At 43.8% G+C, this 18,845-nt stretch overlaps 1 protein-coding gene and 1 long non-coding RNA gene across 2 annotated transcripts; one reads left to right on the top strand and one right to left on the bottom strand.

The window, feature by feature from the left end:
- Window positions 1-8,615: 8,615 nt before the first annotated feature.
- On the bottom strand, window positions 8,616-11,505 carry LOC129600148 (uncharacterized). Its single transcript, XR_008692027.1, has 3 exons — window positions 11,433-11,505; window positions 11,189-11,267; window positions 8,616-8,803 (listed from the first exon to the last, which is right to left on the bottom strand). It is a non-coding gene; the product is annotated as an uncharacterized LOC129600148 (long non-coding RNA).
- Window positions 11,506-11,862: 357 nt separating this feature from the next.
- LOC129600147 (uncharacterized) lies at window positions 11,863-18,710 on the top strand. Its single transcript, XM_055498559.1, has 7 exons — window positions 11,863-11,989; window positions 12,061-12,183; window positions 12,605-12,781; window positions 13,070-13,141; window positions 13,475-14,088; window positions 14,967-16,154; window positions 16,522-18,710. Exons 6-7 carry the CDS (start codon window positions 15,686-15,688, stop codon window positions 18,414-18,416), a joined length of 2,364 nt encoding a protein of 787 aa, XP_055354534.1. The 5' UTR covers window positions 11,863-11,989; window positions 12,061-12,183; window positions 12,605-12,781; window positions 13,070-13,141; window positions 13,475-14,088; window positions 14,967-15,685; the 3' UTR covers window positions 18,417-18,710.
- Window positions 18,711-18,845: the final 135 nt, after the last annotated feature.

Here is an 18,845-nt window from a genome sequence, read left to right as displayed (position 1 = left end):
AATGAACATATGCGAAATCGGTTATTGTTCCGGCAAGTTGCAAGTGAGCATCTTTCTCAGGCATCAAAACAAACGTTACTTTGTTTAATTGTTTAATAGGAGCAAACCTCAGAGTTTTGGCGGTCAAACACATCGCCGTGCGCACCACCGAAACCGTCGCCCGTATCGGATTAAAAGTCCTGACCGACAAACTGTCGGGATTCTGTTTCGAACAAATTCGCGAAGCCATCGGGCGAGAAGTGGAACCCAGAGTAGAAAACGCCTTTTTCCATCCAAAATTCAAGACTATTATAGCAACGACATGAGTGCAACACCGCATCCTCGATGCCGGCATGCCCACAGCGACGACGGCACTGACTCTGCAGCGCAAACTGGAACGACTGGTGAAAGCCACCATGAATCCGCAATTACCGACGTGGCGTGCGTGGTGGAACTCCGTCGGCGCGCCGTTGGCTAACGGAATTCTGTCCGATCCGAATTTTGTCGGGAGCGCCTACAGCAAACTGGTCACGTGGTGGGGCGCCGTGTCCGGTCTACATGAAATAGCCGATATCACTTCCCGAGTTTTTACGGAAATGGAAGGCAAACTGGTAGAAGACATGGAGGTCTTCCGGCAAATATTACGCAATAACGATTTCTCCGCCGAAGCAATTAACAAGATACAGTATGCACGAAAGAAAACATAATCAATAACTTCGAAGGCGTTAACGTTGTTCTGGATGGAAAAGAAAGCGAGGTATTTCAAAAACTGTTGAGAAAGATGTCCGAGCAGCAGAAGCAGTTCGACACCGTCCAGATGAGGATCGAAATGAGCGTGCTGCATAAAGCGGTGTCCGATCTCATCGTGGGTCACATCATTAGCACTGCCAACGCCCATCTTGTATCGCCCGTTATGTCGCAAGCGGCCGGTGCTATTATACGTGGCATCTCGGAAGAACTGCAGAAGCGCTTCCTGGTGAGCGAGACGCAGGACTCGAAAGACCCAAAGTTCTTGGACCGGACACGAACAATCAAAGGACAAATCGAAATGAACGCCAAGGAATATATGATCAACTTTCAATTACGGGAAATGATCGCAAAGGCCGAAGCCGCTATCGAACGCGACGAAAAAGGTGAAATTAAAGACAACACAAAAAAAATATTCAGTTAAAGATATCAGCGTCGATGACCCTGAGGTCAGGAAGTTTGCAATGAGTATTGCCGACAATAAACCGATCGACAACCCGACCTTTCTTCTGTTGGCAAAATTGCACAATCTAAATATCAAAATTGTTGAGAATCCTAATTACGTTTTAACGAAAGAAGAAAGGGTTACCGGCATGCGTATTGTCGTCTACTTTCCACCGCCGTCTGGTACAGCCAACAACGTCGGACATTATTCTCTGATCAACGCCGATGGACGTGGATTTGAGATCGAGAAAAGTGCTAAGGGCAATGATAGCCAGATTAACTGTGGATACAATATTTTATCGAAGCTAGCGGAAAATGCCCCGTCGGCGTCTGACCTGCGATTTCAAGCAGTGCGAACGTTTCTGGCTGATCCGCAAGCCGCGCGCGACATACTCGACATCTATAAATGGTTTGAAGGTAATTTTGCGCAGGACGCCGCGATATTCCTCCAAAGAGGAGGGCTTCGAGCTCGAGGGTCCAGTGAACAGGCACCTTCAGAAAAGAAAGGAAGAGGAAAGGCTCCTGTTTATGCTTTCGAACACGAATATGGTACGCGTCGCGTGAAAGTTGCTGCAACTAGATGGGAGCCTGCCAAAGCGAACCGTCTGGATTATCAAGCTCCGACAGCCAGCGGCCGGATTTCATGACCTTGATTACTGCCCGTGACGGTGCGGCAGCTGCTTCTAACGCGATATGCTTGGACCCTGTGACTGTGTCTCATGGGCACACTCTCTCGCTGAAAGCCGGGAATGTAGCACCATTGACCGACAACACTAAGCCGCAGATGTACGGTCTCATCGAGGAAATGGGACATCGTTTCTAACCAATGGCAGCCGGACCACTTAGGACATTTGGAGCGGACATGGCTGGATTGATCCGTGTTGTCGGCCGGAAGGTCCGTGAAACTACGGTGGGGTCTCAGTCTTCCGGGTGTTTAAGGCAGCATCTAAGTTGGGCGGTGATCAGAGGTGATACAGCAGCCGTCCTGGGAATACTAAATTCGCGTCCTAAGATCATAGATAAAGATGTTGGTTGTTTTTTTCATTGTTCAAATTTGGCTCATTTCATTAATTTTGGTGTCCATTAACCCAGATTAGGCATTTGTATTGTGTTATCTATCATGTATTGTATCTGTCATTTAATCTCTCATTTAATGCATTGTATCTATCATTTAATGTGTAGTGTATTATCATTTAATGATGAATATCGTACGATTCGTACGAGTAGAAGCTACCTTGGCCCGATCAAAGGCATACGCGCGACCATTAACCGATCACTGTGCCCGGGTATTTACATGCTAGGCCACATGGGTGTGTAACACGGCTAGCCACCCAGCGGTGGCAGCGCACTAAAGTCCGCACTTAAAATAGCACAGCAGTTGATCACGCAAATTGTTTTTTACTTTTTTAAAACTTTCCAAACAATATTTTAAAATGTAAAGAAAAATAGAATTTTTATACAGATATCCCTTTCATTTCAAACCAAGAAAGTTATGCGTGGTGGAATCTCTCGTGGACATAGCATAGGCTTTCAGCTAACGGTTCCAAGAAAGTATCTCAAGCTATATTTACGAAAACCCAAGACGTTGTCACTAACTTGGTTTTCCTGGTAGAAATAAAAAATTGCCTACTTTTTTCCCATATTTTGAAAAATTATCTAAATTCTAAGAGACACTTTAAGAAAGGAATGCTATAAACTGGATTTTTTAACGGCTGTTTAAAACTATTTACGTGCTGATGCTTGCAAGCTGTCGTCGCGGGTCGGTTAGCCGGGGTAATGCTAAAGTCTGTGACTGTGACTGGGTGGGACTGGGTGGGAGTGGGAGTTTATGTGACTGGGAGCTTCTGTGACTGTGACCGTCTGTGACTGTGCTAGACTGGGCCTGGGAACGATTGGGACTGTGACCATCTGGGACTGGGAACAGTGTTCGCTACTTAACACCAAATCGACAGAAAACGCACTTCCGCTTAATTTAAACGTAAGTTGTTTTCAGAATTGTTACATTTTCAACGCTGTTGTCGCCAATAAAAAAATTTTATACATACCGGTAATAAGATGTAAACATAAAGTATTACAACACACTGAATACCCCCACCCTGGTCTCCAGAACCAAGGTCTTGTGCAGATACATGAAAAACTAACATGATCCCTGATATGTAACAGCGCGTCGCTTGATATGGACTGGGGCAGGGGCTGGTATAACGCGGGGCCGTATTGGCGCCACGCGTTTCCTCGACAGAACAGCCCGGAAACATCGACATTATTGGCGGTGTTGCACCAGCACCAAAAACCACCAAACTGTATCTGTAGCAGTTTAGCTGTGCTGCAGACCCATCAAAAGCATTTAAAATGCTGGGATCAAAACCCCCATAAACAGCGAAACACAATCGCTACAGCGAGTTAGTCAGCGAGTTTCTTCATTGCTCTTGCTAAGTATATGAAGTGCATGTTAATTGCTACGTTGTACTGAAACATTTAATTATCACAGTACGAACAGATAACTGCACCGATGATCGATCCCATTTGATGCAATAATACAAGGAAAGCCAAATGTTGCAATTTGTAACGTTGCGGCAAGAAATTACTTGTCTTTTTATTTTGTGAACGACTTAATTTAATTATGGTGTTATTCGCCGTAGAAAATAATTAAATCGCCGCTGAGGTTTTTTAAAAACAAATGGTAAGCAGCGCGCAGAAAAAGTGAAAAGTTCTAAAAAATTAAGAACCGGAAGCTCTGAAGTGATAATCCCGCCCCTCTGCCCCTGTTGGCGTAGGCATTAAGAACAAACGATTTAGGAAATTAAGAACCGATTGTTCTGATTTTATACGCTAGTAATAAAATGGGTTTAGTTATAAAATGAAAGCCATATAGCGGTTTGAAGATGCCGAAGATGCGATCATCGTAGAGGAATTAACCCAAGGAAATTTTTATCATGGCTAAGTAAAGACGCTTCGCAAAAAGACACGTTGACATCACACTTTCATTTAAAATAAGTAACACGGGAATGTTATACTGCTAAATTAAGCGATCGAACCAGGGCTTATTTTGCTGGTCCAAATTGAGAAAATTCTCATCTTTTGCAGAAACGTAGTAAACACCCATAGTACAATTAAAAAAATAATTTCTTATGATTGCGGCTCAAAGGGCGTTGCCAAAAAAATTTAAATTAAATCAATAATACAGTAACATACTATCACAATGCACACTGCAGTACTTGTACAGGCTGTTTACGTAATATGAAGCTTAATTTTTTGCAAAAGAGAAGGGGAGAAATGCGAAATGCTTAAAAAATATCATGTGCAAACTTACGCTTAAATTGACCGGAAGTGCGTTTTCTGTCGATTTGGTGTTAAGCAGCGAACACTGTTCCCAGTCCCAGATGGTCACAGTCCCAATCGTTCCCAGGCCCAGTCTAGCACAGTCACAGACGGTCACAGTCACAGAAGCTCCCAGTCACATAAACTCCCACTCCCACCCAGTCCCACCCAGTCACAGTCACAGACTTTAGCAATACCCGGTTAGCCGTGCTGCACTCACTTGGAAACAGTGATCGGTTATGGTCTTGCACATGCCTTTGATCGGGCCAAGGTAGCTCCTCCTCGTACCTCACCGACAATCAATAGAGCAGCTAATTGTCCTGTATTTTGAACTATTTTCACAAGTTTTAAGGAAAAGGAGGAGCGGTGGCCACCGCATACGAATCGTTGGTTGCTTTGATTACAAAGGGCCGACAACCGTGTGAGGCCCGGCCCGTGGAGCGCTCCTTTAAATCTGTAAAACACAGTACAATCCAGGAAGCACACATACATCAGTGGTCGTAACTAGGCACACGCTCACACAGGATGACATTCTGTACACACATCGTACCATATCCCATATAATATATTATTGGCTACTGCAAAAAAAGGGACCTACTCTAGTAAGCGCGTGCGTGATTTACGAAAGAAGGATGCGGAAAAGTACAAACTCATCCACTTTCCACACCAAGGGTTGGGCCATTTCAGTATTCTGTTGAACGAAACATCTGTGGCAGGTTCGGTATCAAAGAAAAAGACTGGATCATTTTTTTCTTCTTGTAGTCACAGTAGTCGCCTGTAGACAGTCTGTAGATTCTTGTAGACACTGACAGTGTCAGAGATTTCGTTTCCGACCGGCAGCACTACTGCAGACTCCGTACTCATGTACGCTGCACATTACGGTGGAACGGCGAAAAATGTGACAGCAGCAAACAACCAACAAACTCTAAACACAACAAAAACACTGGACATTACTATCCCGTTGCCATTATCCGTAGGGCATCATTCCAGATTCACGAGTTACTCGTACAACCTTTGTACGAGTACTTACATACACTACAAGTTTGTATTTTGATTTGCAGAGTACCTCATGCAGCGATACCATGCTGGAATCAGTACAACTTCTTAGGCAGTGTCATTGTAGCGGTTCGACCAAGGTGTGCGGGAAAAGAGCCCACGGGAGCGTGTGGGTGCCCAAGCACGAGCAGTGCACATGCTGCAGGTGCTGGCTTCCCGTACTTCTTTACAAACTCTGCAATGCAACCTGGCCGAGCCGCTCTCGTATATGGCTTTTCACAAAGGCAAATTTGCTTAATCCGAATGCCTTTCTACAGCAAGTCTCTCCCATCCACATGCAAGCTTGGTTTGATACTTTGATCCAAAAAAATATCTACAACCATAACTAAACTGACTGTGTACCACAAGTAATACAAGGACGATCCTTAATCAAATTGTGACTTTTTAAACACTAGATCGAGTTCTGCGACGAAATACAAGTTCCTTACCGACTGAACTAGCTCCAATATTCCATTCCAAACAAGAAAACAAGCAAAAGCATGTATCGTAAAGGTATCTTACGACATCCCGACGTTACTAAGTTATGCAAAAAACCAAAAAAACCTAACTGTAGAGTAAAAAAAATAAAACTTTAGCAAAAAGGAAAAGGAAAGTACAACTTCACTTCGAATTCCTGACTATTTCAACTAAAAAATAAATTAGCAAGCATAAAGAGGGAAGTAGGAAGTATTATAAGTGCAGTTGCCGAACTGCTGGTTAAATGATGACACTTGTTAAAGTTTAAATAACGTGCAGATAGGCTTCCTGCACAATCCACTCGTCGAGGCCATCGTTGACGCGGAACCAGCATTCGTAGGGACCAGCATGCTTCCAGGTGGCGCTGGCAATCTTCATCGTCGAATTGCACCGACACTGCTCATCCACGCCATGATGGAAGACGCCCTTGAACCCCCACCACCCACAGGCCTTCTCGGCCACCTCCGGGATGGACTTGGCCATCAGCACGTAGCGTTGCTTGCGCCAGAGGAAGCGGTTTTTGAGGTATCCGGGCAAGAAGTTGAAGCGCACGGCGCAGACCATTTCCGCTGGGTCGCCGTAACGGACGGTGACGTTCTGCATGGGTGGATTAAAGACCTCGTGGCGGAAAAGAGTCGCGGTAACCCAGTAGCGCTGCGTCACCACCCGCTGGCTGCCGTTGGAGTGCAGGCACTCGTACAGACCGGTATAGGCGTACGAGAAGTTCGGTAATGTGATGGCAAATGCACCGGTTATTTGGTCGAAACTGGGCTGGGAAAACTGGGCCAACACTTTGGGTTCCGCAGTAGCGTACTTCTTTGTACATTTGCAGCAACTTACTTCCTGGTACCGTATTGTGACTTCGTCGCCTGCTGTGACAGGAAAGTGGTATCCGTTGTAGGTAAACGTCGGTGGAATCTTGACGTGAGATATCTGTGCGAACTGCCTACAGTTAATACAACGACTATTTGGAAATTAATACTTTGGAAGAACAGTAATCGGAAGATTAATAGAAAGTTATCGTGAGCGGCGGCACGAAGGCAGGAAGAAGGCGGAAAATGAGAAATCAACGGCAGGGGATGAAAGGTGGCGGTGGCACCTGCCACTGGCAGCTGCCACAGGCAGTGGCAGTTGCCACTACGCGTTCTGGCAAGCGATAAAGCGTAGCAACTGCCGGATCGTGAAATGTGATGCCACTGCTATTCAACGATACATGTCTTTATATAAAATATCGAAAAAATTCAGAAGTATGTCGCGATTGTTTTTTATACGGCTGGCTTCTTGCTACTTAAGCCTGACATAGTGAGACCAGTGCATACGCCTCCTGCTGCAGTGAGCGCAGGAACGCTTATAGATCCCAAGTGACACAGAAACACCCCTTCAATGCATCATCCGCCAGAACGGTGCCTCAAGGGTAAATGTGGACGCAGTCACGCAGGGTATCACAAAACCTTGCCGCCCAATGTTAATGCATTGAAGCAAAGGCGATCTACACGAATCGGGAAGAAACTAATCCAGAACGGGATGATTAACTCTTCTAGTACTTCCAGATAAACACGGCTTGCACCAAATATGTTTAATAAACTACACGAGAACCCAACGATGTCGTTTTGTGCTGCGCTGAGTGCTTTTTGCTCCAGTGCACAACAGCGGATTGCCTCTCGCACATGAAGTTGCCGATACATGCAGCATACGTCTTAAAATAACTTTTACAATTATTGAACAGTTGCCTAAATCACTAGAAATTGTGATCAAGGATATTTAAAATCAAATGATCCAACGGCTCAATTAGAGCCACTGTTGAGGCGAATGCAATGCAGAAATCGGACGCTTATTGTTAACTTATTAATGGGATGTACTGTATGTGACGGCGGTTAAACTGATTTAGAAACAACAAAACAGTCGCACTGATCTTGGAGGCGGGCCGCCGCACTGCGTTGGGCATTCAAAGTTTAAACTCCGCCCCAAGCTAGCCAGAAGAAAACAATAATCCCGGGAAAAAGAACAAGTGAGTTTCTTCCAGACAGCTAACAAGCAGCTCGTGCTCAGAACTGTTAACGTTTGGGAGCACCTTGTTGTTGTGCTTGCGGTATCGTAGCCGACGTAGTTGACAGCGCACACATTTCTCTGTTTTGTTTTTGATCGCATTTAGTCATACATATTTGGAGACATGATGGAGAACAATCTGTAGGCACAGATTTTCTGAGCACCCTCAGTAATTGCGAAACTAACAGTTCTAACGTGCAGGAGCATAAAAATGATTTTTATGACTGACGGAATTTCAATAATTTCAATTTCAATAAAAGCGCACCCGGAAAACTGGGAGTGTGACATTTCGCCGCACTCAAACTACAGCCCTCAGTAAGAACTGGAAAGACAGTGGCAACGATTTCTCTAAACAACTCACATATTTCTTAGGTTTACAATGTATAGTTATATGCTCATATCTAAGCAATTGCCAGTTTCCACGTTTTCTCGCTTGCCAGAACGCATAATGGCAACTGCCACTGCCGGTGGCAGGTGCCACTGCCACCTTTTATCCTCTGCCGAAATCAACCGCTCAATGTTGAGCCTAAATACCTGGATGTCCTACCGACTCCTACATGAACCTTGGTATTGGTGGCGTTGCGGGTGTTGTTGCAAGGAATGAGCAGTGTGCCGCCTTCAGGCGCTTGGATGAACCCCGTCTGCGGCGGCGATTCCGCATTGCTAAGCTCCGTTGAATTCGAACCGCGGCCGTAGCCTCGTAAATGCAGAGTCCCGTTGATGCCCTTTTTCTTGGCTTCGTCCAAGATTTGATTCACTGTAATACAAATTTTTGAATTAATCATACTTCGGTATTCTCGTATTAAACGGTTACACACGATGGCTTATACTTAGGCGTCGGAGACACGACTTTTTTACGGGCCATGCGCTACCTAAAGAGTCGGGACAGTCGGCCAATACACCACTATTTATTTTGAAGTACGGATTCGTAGACTGATATGTACCCGTTAAACATTCGGGCAAACTCGCAAGTGTGGAATTTGTATAGTGAAAGCGTATTTGCAACGAGCTACTAGACAAAAACAAGCGCGTTCTGCAGCCAAAAGCTGCGGAGCAGCTAGATCCGTCAAAAAGGCATGACAATGACATTGTGGGGATGGAAATCCCCAGAGACAGGAAAGCCATTAGCGAACAGAAAGTCAGGTGGAAGAAGAGAGACTCGCCCGAGAGATATGCACCGCTAAACAAGCTACCCAACTCGAGAGTATTGAATACATAATATATGCAGCATTATTGCAAATGCATTCGCAACGAGCTCTCAGCTCCTAGAAGATACGATATTCGTATACTCGTATAAATTATTCGTATATTCGTATATAGGGGGCAAAAGTAAACGTGTTCCACCGTTCCCCTGTACTGCTGCCGTCACCCGGCTGGAGTTTGACGTTGTGGCTGAACATGGCGCTTATGTACCGCGCCAGATTTAACCACATGTATTGCCGTAACGTCACACTCCAGGCGGGTGACGGCAGCAGTACAGGGGAACGGTGAACGCGTTTACTTTCGCCCCTTATATTCGTATATACTCGTATATTCGTATACCATAATTCTTACATAATTATCTAAAACAGCGAGCAGTTTCGCCGGCCAATTAGTAACTGAATCAACAACATCTCTGTATAGGGAGATAATATTCAAGTGCTCGTACCGGTTTAATCTGAGCAGAATTTTGTTGGCTAATTGTGATTGTCTCTTCGGTAAAACCGTAAAACTGCATTCTAGGGTTGTCATATTCTCGTAATACCTGGAATCATTGAATGTGCAAATATGCAGGTGCATTATTTCGCATCGCTGAAGGCAATCATGGCGTTATCTAACCCGGGCCCATTTTCCGGGTCCAAATTCAGAAAAATCTGATCTTTGGCAGAAACATAGTATACCATCGTAGCATAATTAAAAAAATAATTTCATCTGCTGACACTCAAAGGGCAGGGCCAAACAAAATTAATAAGTAAACCATACTACATGCTTTTACAATGCACTATCGCATTACCTACGAGCTGCACAGGCTTTTTATATAATAAAAGTAAATCGAGAAATTCTCATCGTATGTCGAATAAGAGTGTACGACTCTAAAGAAATAAGTCTCTGCAAAGGTCATCCTGGCGTCGCCAAACACTCAATAATTTTATAAACTGGACTGCGGGTATAATCGAGTTGTTCGAGTGAATGGTTTTATATTGCATTTTCGCATAAATTTCATTTTATCATATTAACTACTGTTCCGGATTTTCCATCCCACGCATCTATGCTTTGGCAGAATAAGTTTAATTTTCAGTGCACATAAACGAAATTTTTATTCATTTACTATAAAAAATTATAGCAATACAAAGGCTGCTTGTGCGCTTCCAGCAGTGCGCTTTCTTAACAGAACCCGGAAAACCCATCGTTTTCAGTAAAATAAATATTCCACCCGCATATAACTATTCCACCAGCCATTCCATGATTCAGCATGAGCTTTAATGCTTGTTACCAGTTTCGGGAGAACAAAGTGAGAAAAAACAAAATCCAGAATGCAAACACACTGGCAGTACAATATGTAGCATATGTAGCACGTACTGTTACAATACCGTATATACATGTATATACGCAAATCGCAGCTACTCGTACAAAATGGATTTTCTAGCCTGTCGTCTTAACTTTTGCACATGAAATTTTTTTGTTAATTATAGTTCTCTGTATGGCAAAAACTACGTTATTATTTATTTATTAATTTTGTTTCGTTACGCCGTTCCTATGTCTGATATTTTTCCTGGGTCACCAGCGCACGATAAACATAAGGAAATTTCATTTTCGAGTGCATTTTGACTAAAAAGGAAAGCCTGTGGCCTGTGTAAAGTCGAACTTCATTAGTCGGACTTACTTACATCGACGGGGATTATGGTAGTTCGAATAGCGAAAGATCGGCCATGCGCGGAGTTTACGGTGAAATGAACTCAAACCGTATCTCTTAAACAAGAGCACATAAACTATTCAAATAGAATCCCCTAATTACCTCATCATGCGATCTACGGTATTTTTCCTAGTACTTGTAAATTTTACTGTCCACTGTGGTATGTTTATCGTTTCAGTTACGTTTTTGCTTGATTACTAAAATTGCTTTTACAGCTTTTTGAATTTTTTTGTTCTACAACGTTTCTACCGTCGTTCACGGGGTTGTCTGAAGTCCAAAGGGCGCAATCCCTTCGTTGCAACGACGCCTATGTCCGGCACAGCGTTTTCTGAAAAGAAAAGTGGAAACGGGGTGTTTAGTTTCTGGAGCAACAAATCGTTACATTAGGTAGTGTGTGGATTGCGGAAACGAAAGTCACTGGTCAAACCAGAAATCCTGTTTGAGTGCTAAAGTCGTTCTATGATTTTATCCCACAGGATCCTTCTGTACTCACAATCATCTATCACACGGCAATGATGGCTTGATCGCAGTGAATTAGGACGCAATTGGACGTTCCTAAATCGCCGACGGCGTTGAGCTGGCTTTTGTTTGGATTACCGCTATGTGATTCGCAGACCATGTCCTAATGGCGTCTTTGTCTTTTTGAATAAGAAGCCTTATCGCCACCATGCCCATCCGAGTCATGTTTGATAAGGCAGAGGCTTGGTTGTTGGTAGCGCTATCTCTTCTTTCAAACAGTTACAGGTGCGTCAACGTGTGTGTTAACCGGTTTTTGTATAATTCTTATCTCAAAAACGTGAACGATAATGGTATTGTCCTCTTTCGTTTGTACAAACACCGATTAAAGGGGTAAGGCTCAGATTCAGGGCGCTCGATATACAATATAACGGCTTCACATGTCATACATGGTTATCATTTGCTGAGCCTTGCCTTTTCTACGATTGTCAGGTCCCTCATCGGCGCCTACACTAACAGCATAACCTTCAGCAGTCATGACAGATGAAGAGGAGCTCGGTTCTATTGAAATCACCGATTCCGAAAATGAAAGCGGTATCAGCGCGCAACTTCCTTCGCGTCCGTGAACTCTGCGAAGTGTCTCACCCGTCTTCATTATTTCTTAGAAAACAACGCGCCCTCGGACGTAGAGCCCCAAAGTTCACCCTTGTTAGAATCGATATTTGCACCGGAGCTTGCCGTATGCGAAGTGACCATTCAGGACAGAGCATCAACAACTGGAAACGAGGGTGAGCACTAAATAGCTACTTGATTATGTCAACGGAATCTTTTTTTATTACGGTTTTGTACAGTACTTCCTTGCATAATGTATCATTTACTTATCTTTACAACATATTTTTATTTCTGTCGTCCAAGATTTTACCACAGCCGCCCATTATATGAACCGTCCAAACTGATGCTAATATATAGAATAAAATATTATTTAAACTGCGGCATCTTGATAAGCATATCCTTTGCTTCTTTATGAGCGTAAACAGTAAATGTTACTCCTTTAATTACCGTAAGAGTAAGTCCATCTCTTTAATTTCATAAAGCGAAGTGAGAATTTCCTGAAATAAGTGATACTGTAGTCACCATCGTAGGAAGAAACTAAAAGTGCAAAGTAGATTAGAAATATGCGATATTATAATACGCACGCTTTGTAATTAGTGGGGTGCAAAGACGTCGGGGATAACAAAAACTGCATGCCGAAGCAAAGCGCTATAATCCATGAAACAGCAAAAGCATCGCAAACCACCGCACTCGAAGGCGAAATGCGCAACTCTTTGGATACAGACGCAACTGATGACTTACTCGTTGCCGATTTTAAGGCTGATGCTCAGCCAAGTGAGTGAAATCGGGGTCAAATTTAAAAAAATCTGATAAAACAGCAACTGGTTGTTGTTGGATAGTGCCTCTCAAAGTCCTTGAAATAAAATATTTGATCTTAAATGCCTCTCAAAGGTCCAAGCTAAGTTAGCTAATGATTAAAATCATTTAAAATTTGTTACTTCCAAGATGAATTTGCCGGAAACTGTTGTGACATTTATCCTTAAGTCTTCCTTGATAAAATGTTCTTGGTTTTGTACTGCACTCAAAAGGAGATACAGATTCGGATAATGTTTTCTGTGGCAGGCACCCCGAAAGGACAGCAGCAGTCCAAAGAAGAGCAGGACTTCGCGAGCCCGCGCACCCTTAAATTTTCCAGTAAGTCAAGTAAACTGGAAGCGTTTGCTGCTGTTCGTACACATTCGCCATCGGTGTACATTGTACACTGTTCTGTTAAACGGTATGACGTAGATGCATCGTTTCACTTGTGGATCAGTAAACTACCTAATTTGTCAGCAAACATGGCCAGAGTATTCAAAAATTTCGGCATTCCCAGAGCCTGACATTTGATACTATTTCGGAATTAATAATTAAATTCAATCAGTTATTCAAGAGCAACAGACAAAGTGTACTATGCCAACAGAATGAAATACAATGTAGTACCGTGACACTATTTGAGCGACTTCCGAAGAATACGATTTTTTATTACAGCGAAACTGGAGGAGGATGGTGTTGAAGGATGTCTTTGGCGATACTCGTTTGGAAGGCCTGTCATTCTCGGTGACCTTTACGATATTCGTACTGATGCCATCATTCCCGGAACATCCCAAATGCGCCAATTATTTGCTCAGTCGACAAATCGACAACGCCACAAGCACAGTTTCTGTCGAGTATTTAAGAACATGACCTTACATGAAAAGCTGTTAAAAATGGGAAGCGAGCTTGTTACACCATGCTCTGCTGAACAACAAATCAACATCCTTGTTGGCTTGCAACAGCTCAATCATCCTTGGAAGCTGTCACTGTCGGATCGCAGAAGCACCGCTACAGAAACGCGAGACGCTATCAGCGTTACTTTAGCGGAAATCGAAGCCGCGGAAGTACCGGTTGGGATAACCATAGACACACATCGCGGAAACCCGAATTTTTCCCCGTCTCATGTGGTTGTGGGAATTTTACGGGCAAAAACAGTTGCGTGTACTTTTGATTCATTACCGGAGGACAGCTCACAAGCGGAAACCGACATGAGCTCTCTTGTTGACATGCTGCTTACCATGCCGGATAAGGCTCTAAGGAAGTCCTTGCTGTGTAACGGAAGTACCCAGGTGAGAGCGGACTGTGCAACATACCCGTTAAAAGTTAGAAACACACCGATAACACTGTATAAGAGATACAAATCCCTACGATAATCTAAAGACAAATCCCTACGATAATTTACCCCTGACGCATGAAAGGCTGTAAGCCCGCACTGTTCCTCGAACGGTTCTGACGGTGCCCAAGTGCGCGTTCTAGCGGTTATAATGACAAGCGCTTTCCTTGGGAGACCTGTCGCAAATTTAACTTTTAAGTTTGCTTGAGTCTTTAAGTCTGAGTCTCTATGAGTCTTTTTCTTTATGAGCCTTTTAATGAGTCTTTTCTGTTTTCCAACCATGTAAAGAGGGAGTAAATTGCCTCAGAAAGGACACCAAGCTGCACCAATACAGCAGCGTCTGTTAATGTCAAGGAGTAAGTACTGTTAATGTCAAAGGAGCCGCAAAAGCACCGCCAACTTGTGTGTACTGAATGGGTTAAGTAAAATTTTGTTTAGTATCGCCATCACGACGGTGCAGTAATCAGTTTTAGCATAAGTAACCTTTAACAGGACCGACCAGTCCTGTGCTCATACCAACTGCCCCGAGCGCGTGCCTACCTGGTTGGCTCAAACTCAAGCAAAAATGTCCTGATCTAAGCCAATATTGCTGTTACAGTGGCTCACATACGAGTGATTTGATTGCACCCTAGTGCCATTTTTCATCAGGTATCAACTGCTCGTAAGGGTTCATCTCAATACCATTCGTTGAGATTCCAAAGGACAGCCGTACTTAGGCCGTCCTCTTTAACACTATAAAAAGCAGAACTGCTTTCAGCGCAATCATCCGCCCGTCACATGTACCGGGCGGGTGATAAGCCTCCATTTAATATTCATGATTCAGCATTATTGTAGATATCAACGGATGCCATTGCAAATAAAAGCTAAAAGACCTGAAATCTTGTGCTGATATCTTGATACGAGAGAAACAAGAATCCAGTGACGTGGCTTTCAAGATTCTTTTAGCTCCCTGCCATCTGTTTAGGCAATCAGTCCCGACAGTGCTCCCTGCCAAGATAGATGCAGCTGAAATTTTGGACATAATAACTCCTGTGCTGCGCCAGTTTGCCTCTCTGCGGTTGTTCTTTAGCGATGCTTTGCGCACCGCCGAGGAAAACAAAAAGTTTGTCCCCTACACCACATACAACGACGTCTTGAAACGAAGAGATCGGTTAGGATATGCCGAAACCGTCTGCAAGAAAGCCTTTCAAGAACGGTTAACGTTGCTGTATAAAAATGAGGCTGATTTAGATTATCTGGATTCTTGCCGCCAATTATGGGAATACGGCGCAGTTGAGGTTAACGGAGCTCCATTCTGTTTAAGTGATTTTCAAAAATTCAAGAACACCTTCCACAAGCTTGCCCATACAGCCACCATACTGGTCAAACTACGCGATCTCAACATTCCATTTCTAGATGAACAAAGTGATGTGAGCAATTTTGTTAAAATCAGCGATGCCGACGGAATTTACATTTTATTCTTAAATTCCGAAGAAGCCACAGCAAAACCAGAAACTTGGAAAAATAACTGGGAAAAGTTCCTGGCGATTGCTGCCCTTCCCAAAGAAAATGAAATGAAATACGCTTATGCGGTGGCCGATTGCCACCGAGCGAAAAACCCCGGATTCGATAACATTACCATAGCGTACTATTCACACGGCAAATGCACCTCTAGCGATGTTCTGAAACAAGGAAATGTCACAATGGCAGCACCTGTTGCGAAATCGACTGCGTACCATGCCTCATCCCGGCCTAGCGAACGGTGCATTGTGGAACTGCCCTGTCCGGCATCGTTCACCGAAGCTTCGTTTAGGTGCAATCGTGGCCACTGCTCTTGGCACTGCCCACAATGTAAGGAAGCTCTTGAGTATGGCTTTGACAACTTCTTCTATTGCTCCTGTGGAAAAGCGCCCGCAAACTCCTTTGAGTATCTGTGCAGCGACCCACTTCATGGACCAAAATACCAGGCGTATTCGGCAAAAGATCTGAGCGCTCAACTCAGCCAACTTTCTCCTGTCAAGCAACTAAATATTTTGATACTGGGTAAGTCACAGCACCAAGCCGTTTCAGAAGTATCTTACAACAAAATTTCTAAAAATTATTGAGCTAGTAATGGCAGAGCTATAGCTGCTGCCGTCCGGACATGAAGACGATTACACAGACGACAAGGTTCGAAGCCTTGATTTACTGTAGTTCATCTTTAACAGCGTTTCATTTAACTACTCGTATGGGTAGAGAAGTATTAGAGCAACAAGCTTTCGGAAATACAGCAGAAGAATAAACGGTACTACCGTAGACTAACTACTAGCATATGTAGATCAATGAAGTATACTGTAGTTTTATATACTCTGAATAGGATATGCCGTAACACGCAAATGATGCAGTTAATAACCGACTGATATTATTGTAGGCGAAACTGGAGTGGGGAAGTCTACATGGATAAACGGTTTTGCCAACTATGTGCAGTTCTCCACTCTCGCTGAAGCGCGCGAAGGAATACCTGTTAATTTAATTCCGTCGCAGTTCACGATGCTTGATGAGAACTGTCAAGAAGTTGTAGTCAGTCTGGGTGAGCCAAAACAATCAGCACGTCAGGGCGAGGTCTTGAAAGCCGGTGAATCGGCTACACAAGAACCACGCTCTTACACGTTCCCCGGAAAGAAATTGTTGATCCGGTTGATTGATACTCCTGGAGTCGGCGATACCAGAGGGGTTGACGTGGACAAAGCTAATTTCCAAGCCGTTTTGAAGCACATCTCGCGTTTCAAAGAAATTCATGGCATCTGCATCCTCTTGAAGCCCAATAGCGCCCGCTTAACGATCTTATTCAGGTTTTGCATCAGCGAACTGCTAACACATCTGCATAAAGACGCATGCCGTAACATAATCTTCGTGTTCACGAACTGCCGGAGCACTTTCTACAGGCCTGGAGACACCTATCCTGCCTTGAAGGAGAGACTGCTAGAACTTAAAAAGAGCAATGATGTCACCATAACTTTGGATAACAGCACGATGTATTGCATGGACAATGAGCCGATCCGATTTCTAGCGGCGGTGCGCTGCGGTATTCACTTTTCACCGGTGGAGTTTGACAACTTTTTACTTAGTTGGCAGAAATCGGTGGATGAAACAAACAGATTGATAGCATACATTGCCGGCTTGGAACCGCATAGCACACAAACCACTATCTCCCTAAATGAAGCTAGGCGACTGATACTGCTGCTGGTTGAACCTATGGCCGAAATAGCACGCAATATCCAGAGCAACATGAGGGCTGTAAAATCCCATATGGAAGAGCTTGAGGTATTAGAACAATCGAGTGGCGAATGGAAAAAAAAACTGTATGTTCCTACTATTATTTTGGTACCTGAAGAAATTCCTTATCCAATGACCGTATGCAGAAGTGAGAAATGTTGCAAGGTTAAGGGTTCAGTTGTACACTACACTAGCATCTGCCACGAAGTATGCCGTCTAAATGACATTGTCCCTGAAAGATACCCGAACCCAGAGCTGCAGAAATGTTATGCAATGCAGCTGGATAACGGGATGTCATGTCGCGTCTGTGGCTGCAGGTGGGATGATCATCTGCATATCACCTACAAACAGATCGAGAAGACGAAAAAAATCAAAGATACTAATGTCGAGAAGGAGCTTAAAACCAAAGGCGGTGAGGTAGGCGCAAAACGGAAAATAATTGCAATTTCACAAAAAAGGTTAACGGAGCTGGAGAACGAAAGGCTTACTATTACCAATGTGTGTTCGAAATTCGCAATTTTCTTGAAAAAGAATGCCATTACACCTTATAACGACAGCATGGAGCAGTATCTCGATCACCATATTAGGTTGGAAGAAGACAGCGTAGCTGTCGGTGGCTCTCGGACACGGTTGGACGGTTACAAAGCTATGCGAGAGGCATATGTACAAGAACGAAAGGTTCTGGAAGAGAATTTGAATGCCAACAAGGACGCAGAAGATAGCAATTTAACCCCGGAAAAAATTTGTGAACTCGTGCAGAGTTTGTATCACCTTAACATTAATGGGGAAGCATTTCGCGCTTTCATGGAGCAGAAAGAAAAAGGTACCAACCATGCTGCACTGCACCTCGAGCGAAATTATATGCCGACAATGAAGAGTCGTGTTCAAACACAGAGTTTGCCGAAAAACAACTCTCCGGCAGCCGGTTTTGAAGAAAACAGCACTGAGCAAAATTGCCCTGGACTTCATGGTCTTCCTGCGCCTCCTCCAAGAGAACAATCATTAGTAGAAAAAACTGTCGGCTTCTTCAAACGGTTTAAGCCCTGGTAGGATGCCAGCCAAAGTTTGTCAGAAGAACCAGGAAAGTGAATGAATGCATTGACCCCGCTTGTTTAAAAGGATGGATGGATCACAAGATCCTTTTTAGTCTTGTACGAAAGCGGCAATTTTTGAAGATATGCAACAAAGTTTACGAAGGTACTTTTATTATCTGCAACCGCTAATTTTTATTTGTTACCGTGATTGCAAAAATTTTTACTGTCAGTCTAATTAGTAACAAACCCTCAACAAATGATTTTACCCGCATGATTTTACCCGCAAGCAAATGAATGGATGCTCCGTTCACTGTGCTTTCGTGATACAGAACCGTTTTCTCGGACTCGTTCGCTGTACTAGCATGCAAATGAACGACATACTATAAGTAGTAAGGGAGACTTACCATAGGATTTGTGGAAACTCGGTGGGGGTAACGAACGCAAC

Source organism: Paramacrobiotus metropolitanus, unplaced genomic scaffold (genome assembly GCF_019649055.1).
Source record: "Paramacrobiotus metropolitanus isolate TYO unplaced genomic scaffold, Prichtersi_v1.0 Parri_scaffold0000165, whole genome shotgun sequence".
Classification (NCBI taxonomy): domain Eukaryota; kingdom Metazoa; phylum Tardigrada; class Eutardigrada; order Parachela; family Macrobiotidae; genus Paramacrobiotus; species Paramacrobiotus metropolitanus.
This window is presented reverse-complemented; position numbering and strand designations above follow the sequence as displayed.